The sequence below is a fragment of the Paramormyrops kingsleyae genome, chromosome 2 (genome assembly GCF_048594095.1).
Source record: "Paramormyrops kingsleyae isolate MSU_618 chromosome 2, PKINGS_0.4, whole genome shotgun sequence".
NCBI lineage: Eukaryota > Metazoa > Chordata > Actinopteri > Osteoglossiformes > Mormyridae > Paramormyrops > Paramormyrops kingsleyae.
In genome coordinates, this window is record NC_132798.1 from 10,103,164 (window position 1) to 10,119,447 (window position 16,284).

The 16,284-nt window shown below is 40.9% G+C and overlaps 1 protein-coding gene across 17 annotated transcripts in view; it reads right to left on the minus strand.

Annotated features, from left to right (window-relative positions):
- Positions 1–16,284, minus strand: part of trpm3 (transient receptor potential cation channel, subfamily M, member 3) — a 123,946-nt gene that overhangs the window by 90,257 nt on the left and 17,405 nt on the right. For 2 of the 17 annotated variants that reach the window (XM_023803284.2, XM_023803282.2), the window contains exon 1: positions 8,861–9,114. The exons of 11 other annotated variants lie outside the window; for them this stretch is intronic. In XM_023803284.2, the coding sequence (XP_023659052.1) occupies positions 8,861–8,950 (90 nt within the window). In that variant the 5' untranslated portion in view covers positions 8,951–9,114. Of the gene's footprint in view, positions 1–8,860; positions 9,115–16,284 lie in introns of those variants that run through there. 4 more of the 17 variants (XM_023803286.2, XM_023803283.2, XM_023803289.2 and 1 more) reach the window with 2 other exon arrangements.

The window sequence follows — 16,284 nt, forward strand, 5'->3', positions numbered from 1 at the left end:
AACTGTGAAGTATAACAGCTTGGAACAGCATGTCAGGTAACATTGTTTCACATCAGTGAAGCAAGGAAACACTGATGATCTCCATCCTTACGCTGTTTTCAAATGAAATAAGAACTTCAAGTCAGGTCATAATTACCTCAAGCTAATAATCATATTTAAATATTGTGACTGTTAAACAGCATAACCATTATCTATATTACTGTAACCACTGATGCCATACAAATTAGATATATAAATCATTTTCATAAATACAGAAAAACTCATTACCAATACCAGTCCCAAAGTGATACAATAGAATTTTTATCTACAAGTTATATAACATCTAAATAAACTGGCTCTTGCTTTATTTCAATGATGTTCTGTAGATCTTGCTCTAATATTTGTTGTACTTGAACCTGGACATTCACTGTAAGTACAGTAATGTCCATCACTGTAAGTACAGTAATGTCCATCACTGTAAGTACAGTAATGTCCATCACTGTAAGTACAGTAATGTCCATCACTGTAAGTACAGTGCAGCTGCCTAACTGACTGCATGCAGGTTTCCAAAGAAAAAGCATCTGCTAAATTAAGCAAATTTATTTAGCAATTATTATCATTAATCAAGCATGATTTGTTTCTACAGTCACTGAATGCGAATGAGATCATCTTAAGATTGATTTAAAGCACAACACGAAGGTACAGTTCTGCCCCATGCAGTGGATTTATACAGATTATTCTTATCACCCATCAGTCAAAACTGAAACTCTTAGCAAAGACCCCATGGATTGCTGGGGACTCTTGGCAGCGCAAGTGAAAATGCAGCCGTCGCATTTACCGGCCATCATGTATGACAGCGGGGTCTGCAAGCCCCCATCACAGCGCTGTCAGAACTGCGGCTCTCCCAGGAAACAAATTATACTCTTAGATGGCTTCTGTCCATCATACCTGCACTCTGTCCCGCTACTCGGAATTAACCCTCCAAATTGAACAGTAAAAATATGGGGGAAAAAAAACTATATATTTTTTTATCAACAGCTGTTGTTCTTATCGGGGCTTACATCATAGCTACAATAGAGAAGTATCTGAGTCTGGGTGACTGTGCAGACATGCTGACAGGGCATTCCACAGAGAAAACCACCAAACAACAAAAAAAAAACATATGTTTATACATAAGGCTTTTTAGTTTCAGTCGTGATGGGGGATTCCACGTGGGCATCCTATGCTTGTTCAGCTGCAATTAAGGCCTGCTAGGGATGACTCTTAATTACCAGCCTTACCAGCAGTGGTCCTTTTTGGAAAATCGCGTTAGAGTTTTACACACGCGTGATTGTAAGCCATTGTGAGGGGGAAAATCTTCTCAACAAATTATGTTGATTTCTAAAAAAACAATTCCAAGACGTACATAAACATTCAAATAAAGAGCTCAAATAAAACTATTAGTTATCAGCATTGTTAATAATGTAATAGCTTTGCTTAGAAAGAACACTCACCTAAAGGATTATTAGGAACACCATACTAATACGGTGTTTGACCCCCTTTCACCTTCAGAACTGCCTTAATTCTACGTGGCATTGATTCAACAAGGTGCTGAAAGCATTCTTTAGAAATGTTGGCCCATATTGATAGGATAGCATCTTGCAGTTGATGGAGATTTGTGGGATGCACATCCAGGGCACGAAGCTCCCGTTCCACCACATCCCAAAGATGCTCTATTGGGTTGAGATCTGGTGACTGTGGGGGCCATTTTAGTACAGTGAACTCATTGTCATGTTCAAGAAACCAATTTTAAATGATTCGAGCTTTGTGACATGGTGCATTATCCTGCTGGAAGTAGCCATCAGAGGATGGGTACATGGTGGTCATAAAGGGATGGACATGGTCAGAAACAATGCTCAGGTAGGCCGTGGCATTTAAACGATGCCCAATTGGCACTAAGGGGCCTAAAGTGTGCCAAGAAAACATCCCCCACACCATTACACCACCACCACCAGCCTGCACAGTGCTAACAAGGCATGATGGATCCATGTTCTCATTCTGTTTACGCCAAATTCTGACTCTACCATTTGAATGTCTCAACAGAAATCGAGACTCATCAGACCAGGCAACATTTTTCCAGTCTTCAACTGTCCAATTTTGGTGAGCTTGTGCAAATTGTAGCCTCTTTTTCCTATTTGTAGTGGAGATGAGTGGTACCCGGTGGGGTCTTCTGCTGTTGTAGCCCATCCGCCTCAAGGTTGTGCGTGTTGTGGCTTCACAAATGCTTTGCTGCATACCTCGGTTGTAACGAGTGGTTATTTCAGTCAAAGTTGCTCTTCTATCAGCTTGAATCAGTCGGCCCATTCTCCTCTGACCTCTAGCATCAACAAGGCATTTTCGCCCACAGGACTGCCGCATACTGGATGTTTTTCCCTTTGCACACCATTCTTTGTAAACCCTAGAAATGGTTGTGCGTGAAAATCCCAGTAACTGAGCAGATTGTGAAATACTCAGACCGGCCCATCTGGCACCAACAACCATGCCACGCTCAAAATTGCTTAAATCACCTTTCTTTCCCATTCTGACATTCAGTTTGGAGTTCAGGAGATTGTCTTGACCAGGACCACACCCCTAAATGCATTGAAGCAACTGCCATGTGATTGGTTGATTAGATAATTGCATTAATGAGAAATTGAACAGGTGTTCCTAATAATCCTTTAGGTGAGTGTATATATATATATATATGTATATATATGTAATACTGAACTTTACACACAAGAGACAGATATCCATTTCACTAATCATGTTTCTATCAAACCAAAAACACAATAAACAATCATAAAATGACAGGAGAGTTACTCAGCATATTGTAGCAAGTGAACCAAAAAATGTTCAGTATTTAAATGCAGCAAAATAATGTGTCATGAATGGACTTTTTATCTGAGTCTGTAAAATATTTAGGTCAGATTTTTCAGGCTTCATGCAGGGTAGAATATGTTTGGAAACAGCATGACTTTCGAGCAGTTAGTGGCAAGGGATCCTTTGATTGCAGAGAAAAAAAAAAACAAATAAAAATGATGTTTTATGGTACCAATTCATGGTACCAATCAGTCAGACACTCCATAGTACATTAAACGACTAATAAGGGATTTATTTTTTATAAATAAGCCACGGCACAACGTGTAAACCATCTGCAAATTAAAAGGTTCATAAACCAAAGGAGTCATGCAGAGATGCCTAAAGAACAGCCACTCTTAGTTACTGCAAGCAAACAAATAAAATCATTGGACAAAAGCCAGGTGCTGCTTTGATGTCATTTATAAACAATTACTGCCTAATTAGAACTGTCTCGAAAATAATTGCTACGCTCAGCGGTGGCTGTAATCATTCAGGCAAATTTAGGCAAAACCCTGCTCTTGTGGTCTACATTTCAGGGAAAACTGGAAATATTTAAAAATGCAATATACTGTACAGCCACAATTCCATAACAAACACAAAACATTATGGTACTGCATTACATGGAATGATACGTGTTAAATTATTATAATGACATTTAGTACATACAGAGCATTGCATAGTGGGCTCTTTAACAGTTTAATATGAGGGTTGGAGTCATGGCTCACTCACGATTTAACCCAGCTATGGAAGCCGTCACAAAGTATCACACGCAACCTCCATCAATAACACGTTCAATAGATGCTAGGTTGAGCAAATATGCAGCGGGACAATTGCATTGACTGTGGAGCAAAGGGGTGTCATTGTCAGTTGAAGAAAATGTATTGTCCACTCTGTTCATCATTGCAGGCAATGGGGACACGAGACGCTGTTACCCAACTTTCATTTGGGCTACAGCTTAACAATGATTTAGGATTTGCCGTCCTTATGGGCTATGTAGTTTACAGTTTTCTCTAACGAGAGGGGAAAGTTTTCGATATATGGCATGACAGGAATGACGGATAAGGCAATTACCTAAACTGTACCCCCTGGGGATTCACCCCCACAGTTTAATTACCCCCGGCAGGAATCCCCATCAATTCTTTAGTCACACCAAGAGTTCATTAAAGGCTGAGTTTATCACAGGAACCAAAGTCTGCCCAGATGTTTTAACATTTAGCCTCCTGCATGTCAAATTCATCATTCATCATCACACCTGCATTACAGTCCCCCACATTCCTTTATGCGCATGGACCAGTCGCAAGCTGCCTTGGACTGTTCACGGGACCTTTGATCTATTAGATTCATACGGGCAGCCTGGTCTGAGCACTGGTTGGTCCACAGTAATTGTCGGTATCTGCAGAACGTCGCTGTCACCTTGGATGAACCAGCATGCGGATGTGAATTTGGCATCGGGTACGAGCCTCTACAGGTGTGTATATACAGTGGTGCACACTTGTAAAGGTAGTGAGTGGGTTTGAACTATCTCTGCGGGGTTCTTGCTGTGGTGATGCCATGCAATTTTAAACTAACAGAAATTTGTAAAACCTGATTAAATTGTCAAAATACAACATTTAAAGGACCAAATATGGGAAAATATTACAAGACAGTGACAGTACTGACTACTGAGTCTCTCTACAGTAGAACTCATTAAAAAGGACTGTATTACTGAATGTCATTAATGTCCTCCCTGCCATCCTGCCCGGGGTCAGTGGCCCATGTTTCCAGGGATACACTCCAGCATCACCATATCCCGACACTGCATCAGTTGATATAGACACTGAATGGGTGGGTGGGTGGATGGATGGATGTGTTCAGCATTATACAGAATTTTTACTATTGTGGACATTTTATATTGTAAGCACTTTTCAAAGGGTCAGAGAAATACAATATCAAGTCCCTCCAGGGAACGTGGAAAATAATTTTGCAGAGGATGAAGACAATCTGCAGTGACTTAACGGTCCAAAAGAAACTGAGAATGAGGGTGATACTGCTGGTCACAATGATGCACGACAGATGAGGGGTTTTTAACAGTTTCTATTTTCCCACAGACCATAGGAATAAAATGAGCATTAACATGTAAGTGTGGTAATATTTTTTATGTTCTGTACCTGTAATGTGATAAATTCATGTGCCTTATGAATGTATTCATGCTGAATCATCCGTCTTCTTTGTGGTTTGTTCCACAATAGCCACAATCTACACTCTGCCCTGGTCACCACTCATGTGATTAAATCTCCTCAGGAAGTCCTGCTGTCTTTTTCAATAAAAGACACGAACAATGCAGTGCAATGCTAGTCAATATACCCATTTTGGGGCCAGACGTGTCATTACTCAAGGGCAATGGGTGTTGGGTGATAAAGGTGCACAAGTTAGCAGTGATCTGTGATTAAAGTGTGTGCTTTCTTATGCCTTTTAACATTAGAATCAGGAAAAAAAATACCTATTTACCTGAACTTTGTAAAGCCTGTGGATCTTTTTTCCCTGCAAGTCTGTTTTGATGTTCCGGTTAAATCTCAGTTGGATGTGACACAAAGAGAACTACAAAACCTTGCAGTCTTCAGAAGTTATGCTGGATGACCTACACAAAAAGGCAATGCTGTACTTCAAACACCAATGGGCGGCTCGCTAAAAATATTCAGCATATATTGAAATTCCTAAAACCATGTGTATGACAGAGCACTCCAAATATGCCACTCCATAAGGTATCTTACAATGCTGCAAAATAAAACATAAGCATTGCTCCCAATTCACAATGGTCAGCTGACACTGTCACTCAAAGCAAATTCACTTCCTCACCTTTCCACATGCCGGCAGAAATTCAGCTTAATCAACTTCAAGGAAAAAATTTTTAAAGTCATCAAAATGCACGCACAGCATTTATGTGCTTTTCTCTGAATGAAGTGCCTTCATTGAAATTTGAATCTCAGTCTCATCCAGTTCCTCATAATCTAACTGTAAAACACATCAAAAAAATACATCTGACAATTCTAATCTGAATATGTCCACAAGAAGATAAACACGGAGTAATAAAATTCAAGAAAGTTCACTATCTAAACCCTTTTCACTTCTATTATGACAATGATATCAAAGTTAAAAGGTACTTCTCTGCTTGACTAACAACATGAACAAGTCACATTTTTTTTATTTCATCATTTACATTTTAAGGAGTGTACAGTGGCAAGGTACAGTAGCTAGACATAAGTCATTTCCTTAATATTGATCTATTCTCAACGCAAATCTGTTCAAACTGTGCAAATGTTTAAAGGAAAAAAGCACATTCATCATCTATTGCATCTGCAAAAACTGTAGTACCAGGTACCCTTCACACAGAATACAAAGAGAGAAGCCTGATCAATTAAACCACCTTACAATGTAACTGCATTAAAAATTCAATAACAATTCAATTTTCTGTCAAAAACATCCACTACGCTTCATCAGGTCAAACACTCGTGGCATGTATTGATCCATACTTCAAAGCTGTACATGTAAAAAATGCTGATATGTTAAGTCAGATTTTACCTGTAACATCATTATCAAGGCATCAGGTTTGTTTTATCCGTCAGTTAGGTTTTGCTTCTCTTCTATTGTGCTGTTTTGTTTAATTTCACTCTACTTTCCTTTGATTACCGTTCTACTTTCAGAACTGACAGGAATGTTTTTACATTTGTATAGTTCCTCTCTTTTTATCAACCTGCACTCCTCTAAATATGCAAAACCTTCTGGCACGGTAATTGTTCATAAACGCTACACTCCCTGTGAATGGAAACTAACAATCAAAATGGTTTCGCTCTCATTTTAGTAGTAGTTTTTTTTTCCGTTGTATATTACAGTATTTTATGCTTTGCTTCTGTGTTGCATAAAAGCTTTGGGGGGGTTTTAATAAGTCGTAATTTTTCCACCCACTACCATTTACTTCACGTTTCATTTTCATCAACAGTAATAACCTAGTTGTGCATAATCCACAGTGTGAGTTCTGTTGTGAAAAGAAAAAAAAAATGTGATTGTTGGTATCAACATGACTCTAGGGCCAACATGGCTTCCAGAGTAGATGGTTTAAATCAAGAACATGCATTGGTGCATCAGTGTCATCCACTTACTGCTGGATTCTTAAACAAGCTACCGTATAACCCATTGCTACAAAAGAATCCAAGTAAAGAACAGCACCCACGTCCCCTGCATTGGAAGTTTAATTGATACACTGTAGCTCTGGCTATCCCTAAGAATGCTCATTGTCTCACTGACCCAAAAGCCACTGCAGTTTCCAGTGCCCTTCATTAAAGTGTGAGGCAGTCAGCTCCAGTGGTGAATTTGTGGGTAGCGAGTCAGCGACCCACAGACGCAGTACAGCAATGAACCTCTGCAGGAGGTATCCTTTGGTGTGCGTGTGGGTTTGTATGTCCCCAAATGTCCCCATAATGTGGTAAAACCTGTTACTTTTTAGCTCATGGGGACATTTTTTCCAGTCCCTCATAAGCCTCAATTTAAAAAAAAAATCTTTGAATGCAATCAAAAAACTAAAGTAGCCAAAAGTCTAGCATTTTGTTTGGTTACTTATGGTTAAGGTTATAGCTGGGTAGAGGTTAGGGTAATCGTAGTTAGGAATTTTTGTCCACAGAGATGAATGAAGAGTCCCCACAGAAATATATGAACTGTGTATGTGTGTGTGTTGTTAAAATGTTTCTTTAATGATATGATCCAGCTCTAAATTATATTTGGTCAGGGTTTGAAGTTAATTTGGATAATATTCTTGTGTCTCATTTTGTACTATCAGGAAAGCGTGGTTGAATCTCAACAATGCAGTACTGATTCAGAAGCATGCTTGGGAGAGAGGAGACACTTCTCTGAGTATGAGTAACAGAAAAGAAAAAGGGACAGAGTCGCAGTCACAGCCTTTTTCAGTCTGATTATCATGGAAGATTAACCGGATCAGCTACAAGCACAGAAACGTGAAGAGAAACTGGCTCTGTGCTGCAGGCCACAGGCGAGATGCCAACCTGGGTAAAATTCATCAGTAACAAAGAGGAGGGCTCACGTTGCCTCGTAATCAGTTCTGCCTTTGCTTTAAAATGTTGACAAATACATGAAGTTATCGTCTCACTGCCATGGGGAGGGGAAAAAATGGCACATTAGCAAGAACATGCCGGGTTTATGAGGCGTAAACAATGTCCCATATGATTTCATGCATATCTGCCCCAGTACAGGTGCCCCAGCTCAGATGCTGCCGTCCCAGCGGAGATTCCCCCACGCTCTCCCAGCCGCAGCTGCTGCCCGAGGTTCTTCTCCTTTTATCCTCCAGAACCTCTCCAGGAATCTCTCCAGTGCAGGAGCGGGCAGCTGAACAGGAGCTCTGCCCATTCAGTGAAAGGAAGCCCTCACACACCTTTGAAATGCTAGGTCTGACATAAAATTAAGGCTGTCACCTTCCCTCCGAGAGGGCGAGCTCATGCCAGGCGGGGGTTAAGTGCATCTTATAACTGATACTAGTGCTTATTCACAGAGGATTTTTATTCTCTGACGTGTGTGGAAACTGATGCCAAAAAGGTTATTCACCAAATACTGCCAGAGAGGTAATTAAAAATGTATATTATATGGTCATCAGTACAAGTACTTTGCTATTATTAGCAGTAGTTTGTTGCAAAAACACCCTTCAAGTGTATGTACACCATTAACAAAACATCACTCATGCACATTTCTCAGGTGTAGCAGAAAAAAAATCATATCCACAGCAGCAATGTGTCAAGAGCTACACGGAGCCACAGGAGACATCCAGGCTCCCCTATAACCCACAAGTACATTTTTAAGACCATTCCAAAAGACATGCCACAAGACGACGGACGACAAGCCAGGAGCGTGAAGTAAGTGATGGGAACAATAATGTGTTTGTCTAGGTGTTATTATTGTGGGTGGGTTGAGGTGAGTGCCCTCTTCAGCCCCCCCCCCAATACTAAGGGTTTGCATCCCATACCTTAAGCAGGCGGACGGAGGGCAGGAAGGCAGCATGGCAGAGTTTCCGGATGGTCCAGTTTAGGGGACGCGGGGCATCCAGTTGATTCATGTCCCCTCAGTTTTCCCCCCCAGCGAGACAATCCCACTTCCACACAAGCGCTCCCGGGGGTGACGGAAATCTCTCCAGTTGGAATCCGATCGGGGCTCGAATCATGACCGCCTGCCACCCAACCCCCCAAAACTAACCTGACCTTAACCCCCACCCCCCACCCCGCTGCCCTGTGGTCCCTCTCCTCCTCTCCTGTGCCCCCCCCCTCGCACTTCCCCTCAGATAGCCAGTCCAACTAGTTGAATGGGGTCCGGTGCTCGGCGCAGAGTGAGCCGGCGTTGGGAAAACATCCAAATCCACTTGCAGCGGCAAGGTGGCCCCACTCGGAGCGGACGGAGCGGAGCTCATGCATACCAAACAAATGCAGGCTGACTGAGAGCAAAGGAGTAGCAGGGGAGGGGCTGCGCTGTCTCGAAGACGAGCAAGAGAGCGAGCGGGCGGGCGAGCGAGGGAGAGGGAGAGAGAGAGAAACAGGGAGAGAGAGAGAGAGAGAATGGGAACGAAGAAGAGCAAGGGAAAGACTAGTTCACTGCAGCAGCTCGTCGAAAGGGGCTTTTACACCCCAGGCTGTAGGTCTCTAGGTCACGGCTGATGAAGCGGCCAGGTGCTGCTTATCACACCCATCTGTCTTTTTAACTGGAATATTTTTTCCCCTCGTGTTTAAAAAAGACATATTTTAAAAATCAATTATATGCGTATGAGGGAGAATTCAGCGTGTGTGTGTCTGGTGGTGGTGATGCAGCCCGTATTGATCCTCTCCAAGCAGTGTATCTAATTCCAGCTAATTTTTCGTGACTGACCACTCAAGTTACAATTACCGCAAACTGCCATTCGTCTCCCAGTTTTCGGGAAATTCTTACCGCGCTTCATGTCATAAAATTCTTTGATTTCACTTGTACACCTCAGACTGAAATACATAAATATTCCACATATATAACCGATCAGACACGTGGTGAAAACTGCAGCATCAGGAATTACAAGTGGTGGGCACATTTGGCAAAATAATTTTTTCAGTTGAGATTTGAGGGGGTGAGTACATAAAGAATTTGCTCTACACCTGAATCACACAACAATATTTTACTTCTAGTCCCGCTTTTGGCATTATGCAATTTCCCAATTAAATTTTCCAACAGATTAATAAAATTATATATATAAAAAAATTGATGCCATATGAATGGTTTTCTGGGTACAATTAAGCTTTGCACCAAAAATGATCCTGATATACACACAAATCTCATCAACCACAGTAATAACTTGTCAGATACAAATGCTTCTGATGTTATATAACACATCGTGTGAATGCATGCAACCATGGCAACCTCCGCATACTGTATATTGCCACTGCACTCTGATCTCACGTGTCAGTAGAAGAAAATCTTAATTTCAGGGTTAAACACAGACATGCAACTCTATACCGCAAGATCTGTACCTTCATTCATACTGAATGCACTGGCATACGCACACTGTACACACACTGTACACATACTGTACATTATGGATAATTTACTTCTTATTGTTGCCTCTTGGCAGACACATGCCTGTAACTACTCTATATCCACCTGGATGGTTTTACATATGGATCATTTACATGTAGATTGCAATGCCGGGGACCTTAAAAAACATGCCTCTAGTCCATTAGCAAAATGTATTTGCTGAAATGAAGCCTGCACTGGGAAAAGAGCTGTGGGATTTATTTACTTCAGATGCCTAAAAGCGTGGAATAATACAAATGGAAAACGGCGCGTGAAACCCCCCCCCCCTCCTCGAAAGCTGACGTTATGGACATCTCTGCGAGAGGCCTCCCCCCCTCCCCCAACACGACTTAACCTGCCAGTGCTAGGCACTCGTACTGAAAGGCAAAGCGCCAGTTTGAAAGTAGCAAGGAGGCAGGCTGCAGAGCGGCTGGGAACGCCCGCTGATTACACAGGACCCCAAACAGCAACATTTTCCAAAGATTCTAATTTTCCCCACAGGACATTTTTACAAAAACAGACTACCTTCTGCTCTCTTGTACCCATTTTTAATTTAATGGGAAAATAAATTGCCAGATATTATGGACCTTTATGAGACTTCTGTTCGTGGCGATAAAAGACAGTTCATAGCAAAATAACACGTTTTGGATAACAGTACCATTATATGACACATTCACTGTACAACTCTTAAAAATAAACCTTTATGATATGAGGCTTATTTTCAAATTTACAAGATTATAATTTAACATAAAATTAATAAGCAACAGTGGGGCGACATGGTGGTGGTGGTGTGGTGGTTAGCACTGTTGCCTCACACCTCTGGGATCTGGGTTCGAGTCTCCGCCTGGGTTACGTGTGTGTGGTGTTTGCATGTTCTCACCATGTTGTGGTGGGGTTTCCTCTGGGAATGCTGAGGTTAATTAAAGTTACTAAGTGTGTGTGTGTGTGTGTGTGTGTGTCTGTCTGTGTGTGTGTGTACACATACACACATGTGCCCATGCCCAGTGATGGGCTAGCCCCCATCCTGGGTTATTCCCTGCCTTGTGCCTGTAGTTTCCAGGATAGACAATGGACTCCCCCCCCCCCCCGTAACCCAGAAGGATAAGTGGGTTGGAAAATGGATGGGTGGATAGAATAAGCAACAGTATATGTGTTACAACAAGCAGCACAGAAGTAGATGTGATAACAAAGCAGTAAAGTTTTATTGATTGGGGGGCTCAGTTTGCTTTGAAATTGGCTTTGCAAGAGAGAGGAGTAAAGAGCACACACTGATTACAGCTCATTGCCACACCCACCACACAACAACCCACCTCAGGGATGAGATCCTGAGTGCAGCCATGTAGCGGGTGATACCTCAGCACCACACTAGTCCAAACACAACAGTGAGAGTTTTCTCTGGTGGCTGGAGAGCCAATCCTGCCACCAACCCCCAAACTTCCCTGTAAGTTGAAGGATCTCCTTGCAGGGCTGGATGTAGCTTAATGTCATACCCAGGACAAAGCAATTGCAGATTAAGGGCCTTGCTCAAGGGCCTGACAGAGTATGATCACAACTGGCATTCATGGGTTTCAAACCAGCAACCTTCTGAGTGCTGGTAGAGATCCCTAACCTCAGAGCCACCACTCCACCAACCCATAACATGCAAGCTTATGTTGAAAATAAAATAAAGGTCTGAAATATTCAAACTGCAAACAACAGTCCATAACATAGACAAATGCATTTGTTTTGTTCATAATATATTATTTTGCTCTTAAAACATTTCCTCAGAAAGGTGAAATTACACTGCACTGTGCGTAAGTACGATGACATCAGGGACAGAAAGGAGAGGCAGAAGTGCCCTGCTGAGGTTTTTGCTGATGATTATGTGAAGCAGGGCCAAAACCATAATATTTCCTCATGCTTCAGATGTTAATGGAAACCCAAACCTTTGTGGTATAGGTTGATATGGATAGAAAATGGAAGGACGATAGCTATGAATGGGTAAACATCTTTATTTGCGTGTCAGGGAGCAACTGATGGAATTATGGCCTGAAAAATCCATGATATGTTGATGTCATACAGAAAATGGAAATGCCTGATATATCACTGACTGAAATGCAACTGGGAGCAGTGTGGGTGAAAAGTACTCTTTAGGTAAACTGGCTTCAAGATATGACAAGCCATACTCCAATTTAACTTGTTTTCCCACTCAACTGATGACATCTCTGGGGATTACTCATGACATGGACATGGAAAAGAGCAGGAGGAATAACACGGGAAGAGGCTTAAGCTTGGAATCACTAAGAAGTTGGACCAGGGAGAAGTAGTTATATTAACCTTCAAATTTTCCAAGTATTATGATGGTCTCTAAAGAATCGAGTCATCTCAAAATATGCCAGTACAAGACTGTAATTTTGTTACATTTGAGCTTCAAGGAAAAATTTTTACCCCTGATTTTAATCCAATTGTGTTTTCCTTGAAGTCCACAGTGTTCTAAAAAGTCTTCACCAGCGCTGAATTTGAAAGGTGTCAGTGCTCTTCCTGTCCTGCTTCTTCAGTGTCTAGCCTTCAGGTCCAGATCTTCTCTTTCACCGTTTTTGAGTCCAGAGTTATCTTGGCGTAAATTACGGTCAATCACAGATTGAGTACAAGACTACTCTTCAAACTGTGACTTTATGGGACGGCCACAATGCATCCCAAAAGGATTTCATTTCAACTGAGAAACAAAGAGAGCCGGCGGCCGGCATTTTACACTCATGGAGCAGCATAAGTTCGCTATCGGCCATCATCAGGCACAAAGACAGAGTCTGAGAAAGCTTATGTTCAGAGAGCATTAACCCAAAGCCATGCAGTCTTCCTTAAAGTTCCCAATGCCAGAGCACCTCACATATCCACATTCTTACTCTGAGCTCACCCACACACACACAGACACAAAAGGAAGATACAGGAGACAATCATAATTAATATCAAATATATGCAGGGATGAATTTGGAGACAGGCGGCATGCCAACATCAATATTCTACACTAATGTGTCAAATGTAAAATATGCTCATTTTACTATCATTTTACTAATAATGTTTGAAAACAAAACAAACAAAAGGTGGCGCAATACTCCACCTGCGAGTCCAGGTGTGTTTTAGTCCATCTTTAATTGTAAACGGTACAACACAATTTTCAGTGGTTTATCTTATCAAAAAACACAAACAAAACAAAAAAAAAAACAGAAACCTGATATATATTTTTGGTACCACAAGATTTCTTTGTTTTGGTTTAGAACAGTTTGTCAGATACCAAAAGGAAAAATAATTTGATATTGATTAACTGTGTGGCCAGTAATCACCTTCTACATGTCAGATGTCTGGCTGTCACTCCGATGTCTTCACCTCTTGGTACAAACTCCTCCTGCTGCCCTGAAATGTTTTTGCAGGTATTCAGTGATCGAAATCTCAAAGTGCAAAAAGAACAGTGGGCTTATGCTACGACCTGAATTGGCGCTATGACTCAGCAGGTGACACTGATGTAAAAATGCTAGATAATAGCTTTCAGCTGATGTGAAGAATTTGAAGATGACTATGCAACTCACCAAAAAGAGAGAGGCTTTCGGTGATGCAACATGCTAAGAAAAAAAACAACAAAAAGAATCACCTTTGGATATACCGCCTGCAAACCGACAGTGTGTATGAGGGTATGTGCTCAACCAATCACCCAGGCTGAAAGATGTCCTCCCACAAAGCAGGAAAAGCAGTGGGTAGGGGATCTCATGCTGTCAATTCGTGACAGCCATTGGCGCTCGTTTAGGTACAGCAACAAACGAAGGGTGACTGGAGACCCTTGAGATGCAGCAGCGCTAATGCGGAGCCTCTATTTGACAAACGGAATCCCTGGATGGATGCAAATCAGACAGCCTGACTGGGGCTACACACGGTGTTTACATTCCACTATAGTAAGTAATTCACCATGTAATTCTAGGGCTGCCTTGCCTAGATATCAAGCTTTTAAGCAAATCTAAACATTTCAAATCAGGGGCATATTTCATTTTCAAGGACAGAGCAACTAAACTATGGTTAATGATAAAAAAATTATGTCTATGGGAATAAAAATATGTCTATGGGAATGTTAAATCTGTTTTAGAAATAGTGTAGGTTAATTTTCCCATTGCTCCACATTAACCATATATTTTGGTAGCCTATAAGAGATGATTTTTGGTTGTCCATAAAGACTTAGTTTGGGTATGTGGGTCTGTGTGATCCTTGAACATATATACAAACATTTATATCTCTTTGATGTCATGAGAATCCACCTTAGTCTGATTATAACGATGCCTGTCTCCTAACAGCCTGTCTCACCGCTTGCATCATGCCCACACTGCTGCACTCTCTGCACCCCTCCATGAGCTCCCAGCCCCCCACCCCATTGCCAATAACCTCTTTATTCCCCGATAATCCTGAACTAGTTCTAGCTATTTTTATTATTAAAACTACAATATATTTTATGCCACATCTCAGGGTTCATGATATTCATTGCCAATAGTTATAAGCAGGTATTACTGGAGCCTGGTTCTGTGTTTCTGTAAAGCTGTGAGGTGCTTGTCACAGTTATACCGACACTAGATGGCACTCCTTTAATGCAAGACTTTCACTACAGCTTATTATGTTAGTCACTATTATCTGCCTTTTCCATGACAACCACTAGGGGGCTCCCACACACCTCCCAACACTCAATCTTCTTCAGAAATCAATTATAAATTGCATCTGTCTTATGGTCATGCCGAGGACATCCCACACCTACAGATGCTGAGAGAACCCAAGAAAATAAAATAAAAGCAAACAGTGTGCGAGCATGAAGGAACAAGACGAGGCCAGTGACTCTATAAAATTGCTTTAACAAGTATGTTTTGCCAAGTAACAAAATCAATTTACAACTGGGCATGCTATTTTGATTGAAGTTTGTCTAATACACAAGAGATTATCAATGATGTTTATTAATGTGCAAATAACTGTGCTAAAAAACATGCACAGACCTGAAATAAATGTTATGCCAAAATTTTCCATTTTACCATAAGTCTAATATTTCAAGACAGATAAATGAAAGTTTCTATTAATCAAGCTCTTTATTCTTAAAATTGAAACTGCTTCTTAGACAATGCTGTCAAGAACTATAGTTTCTTGTATGTATTCAAACAAATAGAAAAAGGACACAATTTTAAATATTGCATAATAAAGAAGGTGAACAGTACAGTGAAGAACAGCAGTTTGAAAAAGCAATGCGACAATGGGGACACCGAGGAAGGGAAACTTATATGAAACCTTGATTGCAAAGCTTGAAAATATTAATGAAAGAATGAAAGAGTTCAGATCTCCGCATTTAAACTTATAGTTTGAATTTATAAAGGAATCCAGTATCTACCTGTCAATGTTTTCCTTCATTAAAAAAGTCCTTCTTTTCCTTGGTTACAAAAAAATAACTGCATAAAAGACAAATAATTGTAACCTGAGTGAAAACGTTGCTTTTATTTAACCATTTCCTTAATATCTATTAACTGATCAACATCTCCATTTGCAATTAAAAAATTACTTCCATTGTAAACAATGTTGGACAGAATATTTGACAAATCACCTGAAATCTTAGTTATTTGGGTAGACCATTAATACAAAAAATGCAGGGGTCGGAACTATTTGTAGTTGCAGCCTGTACAATGGTTACTATGGCAATATTTACAATCCTACATGTGGGAGCACATTAAAACCTGGAGCTCGTTATAACTGCCATATTGGCATAGCAATGCAACCCCCCTAATGTGAGCTGATTCCAGAACTGAAATCCTGTTGTTTCAAAAATAATCTGTTTAAATTTGGAGTAAATTACCACTGGTTTAAAATCCT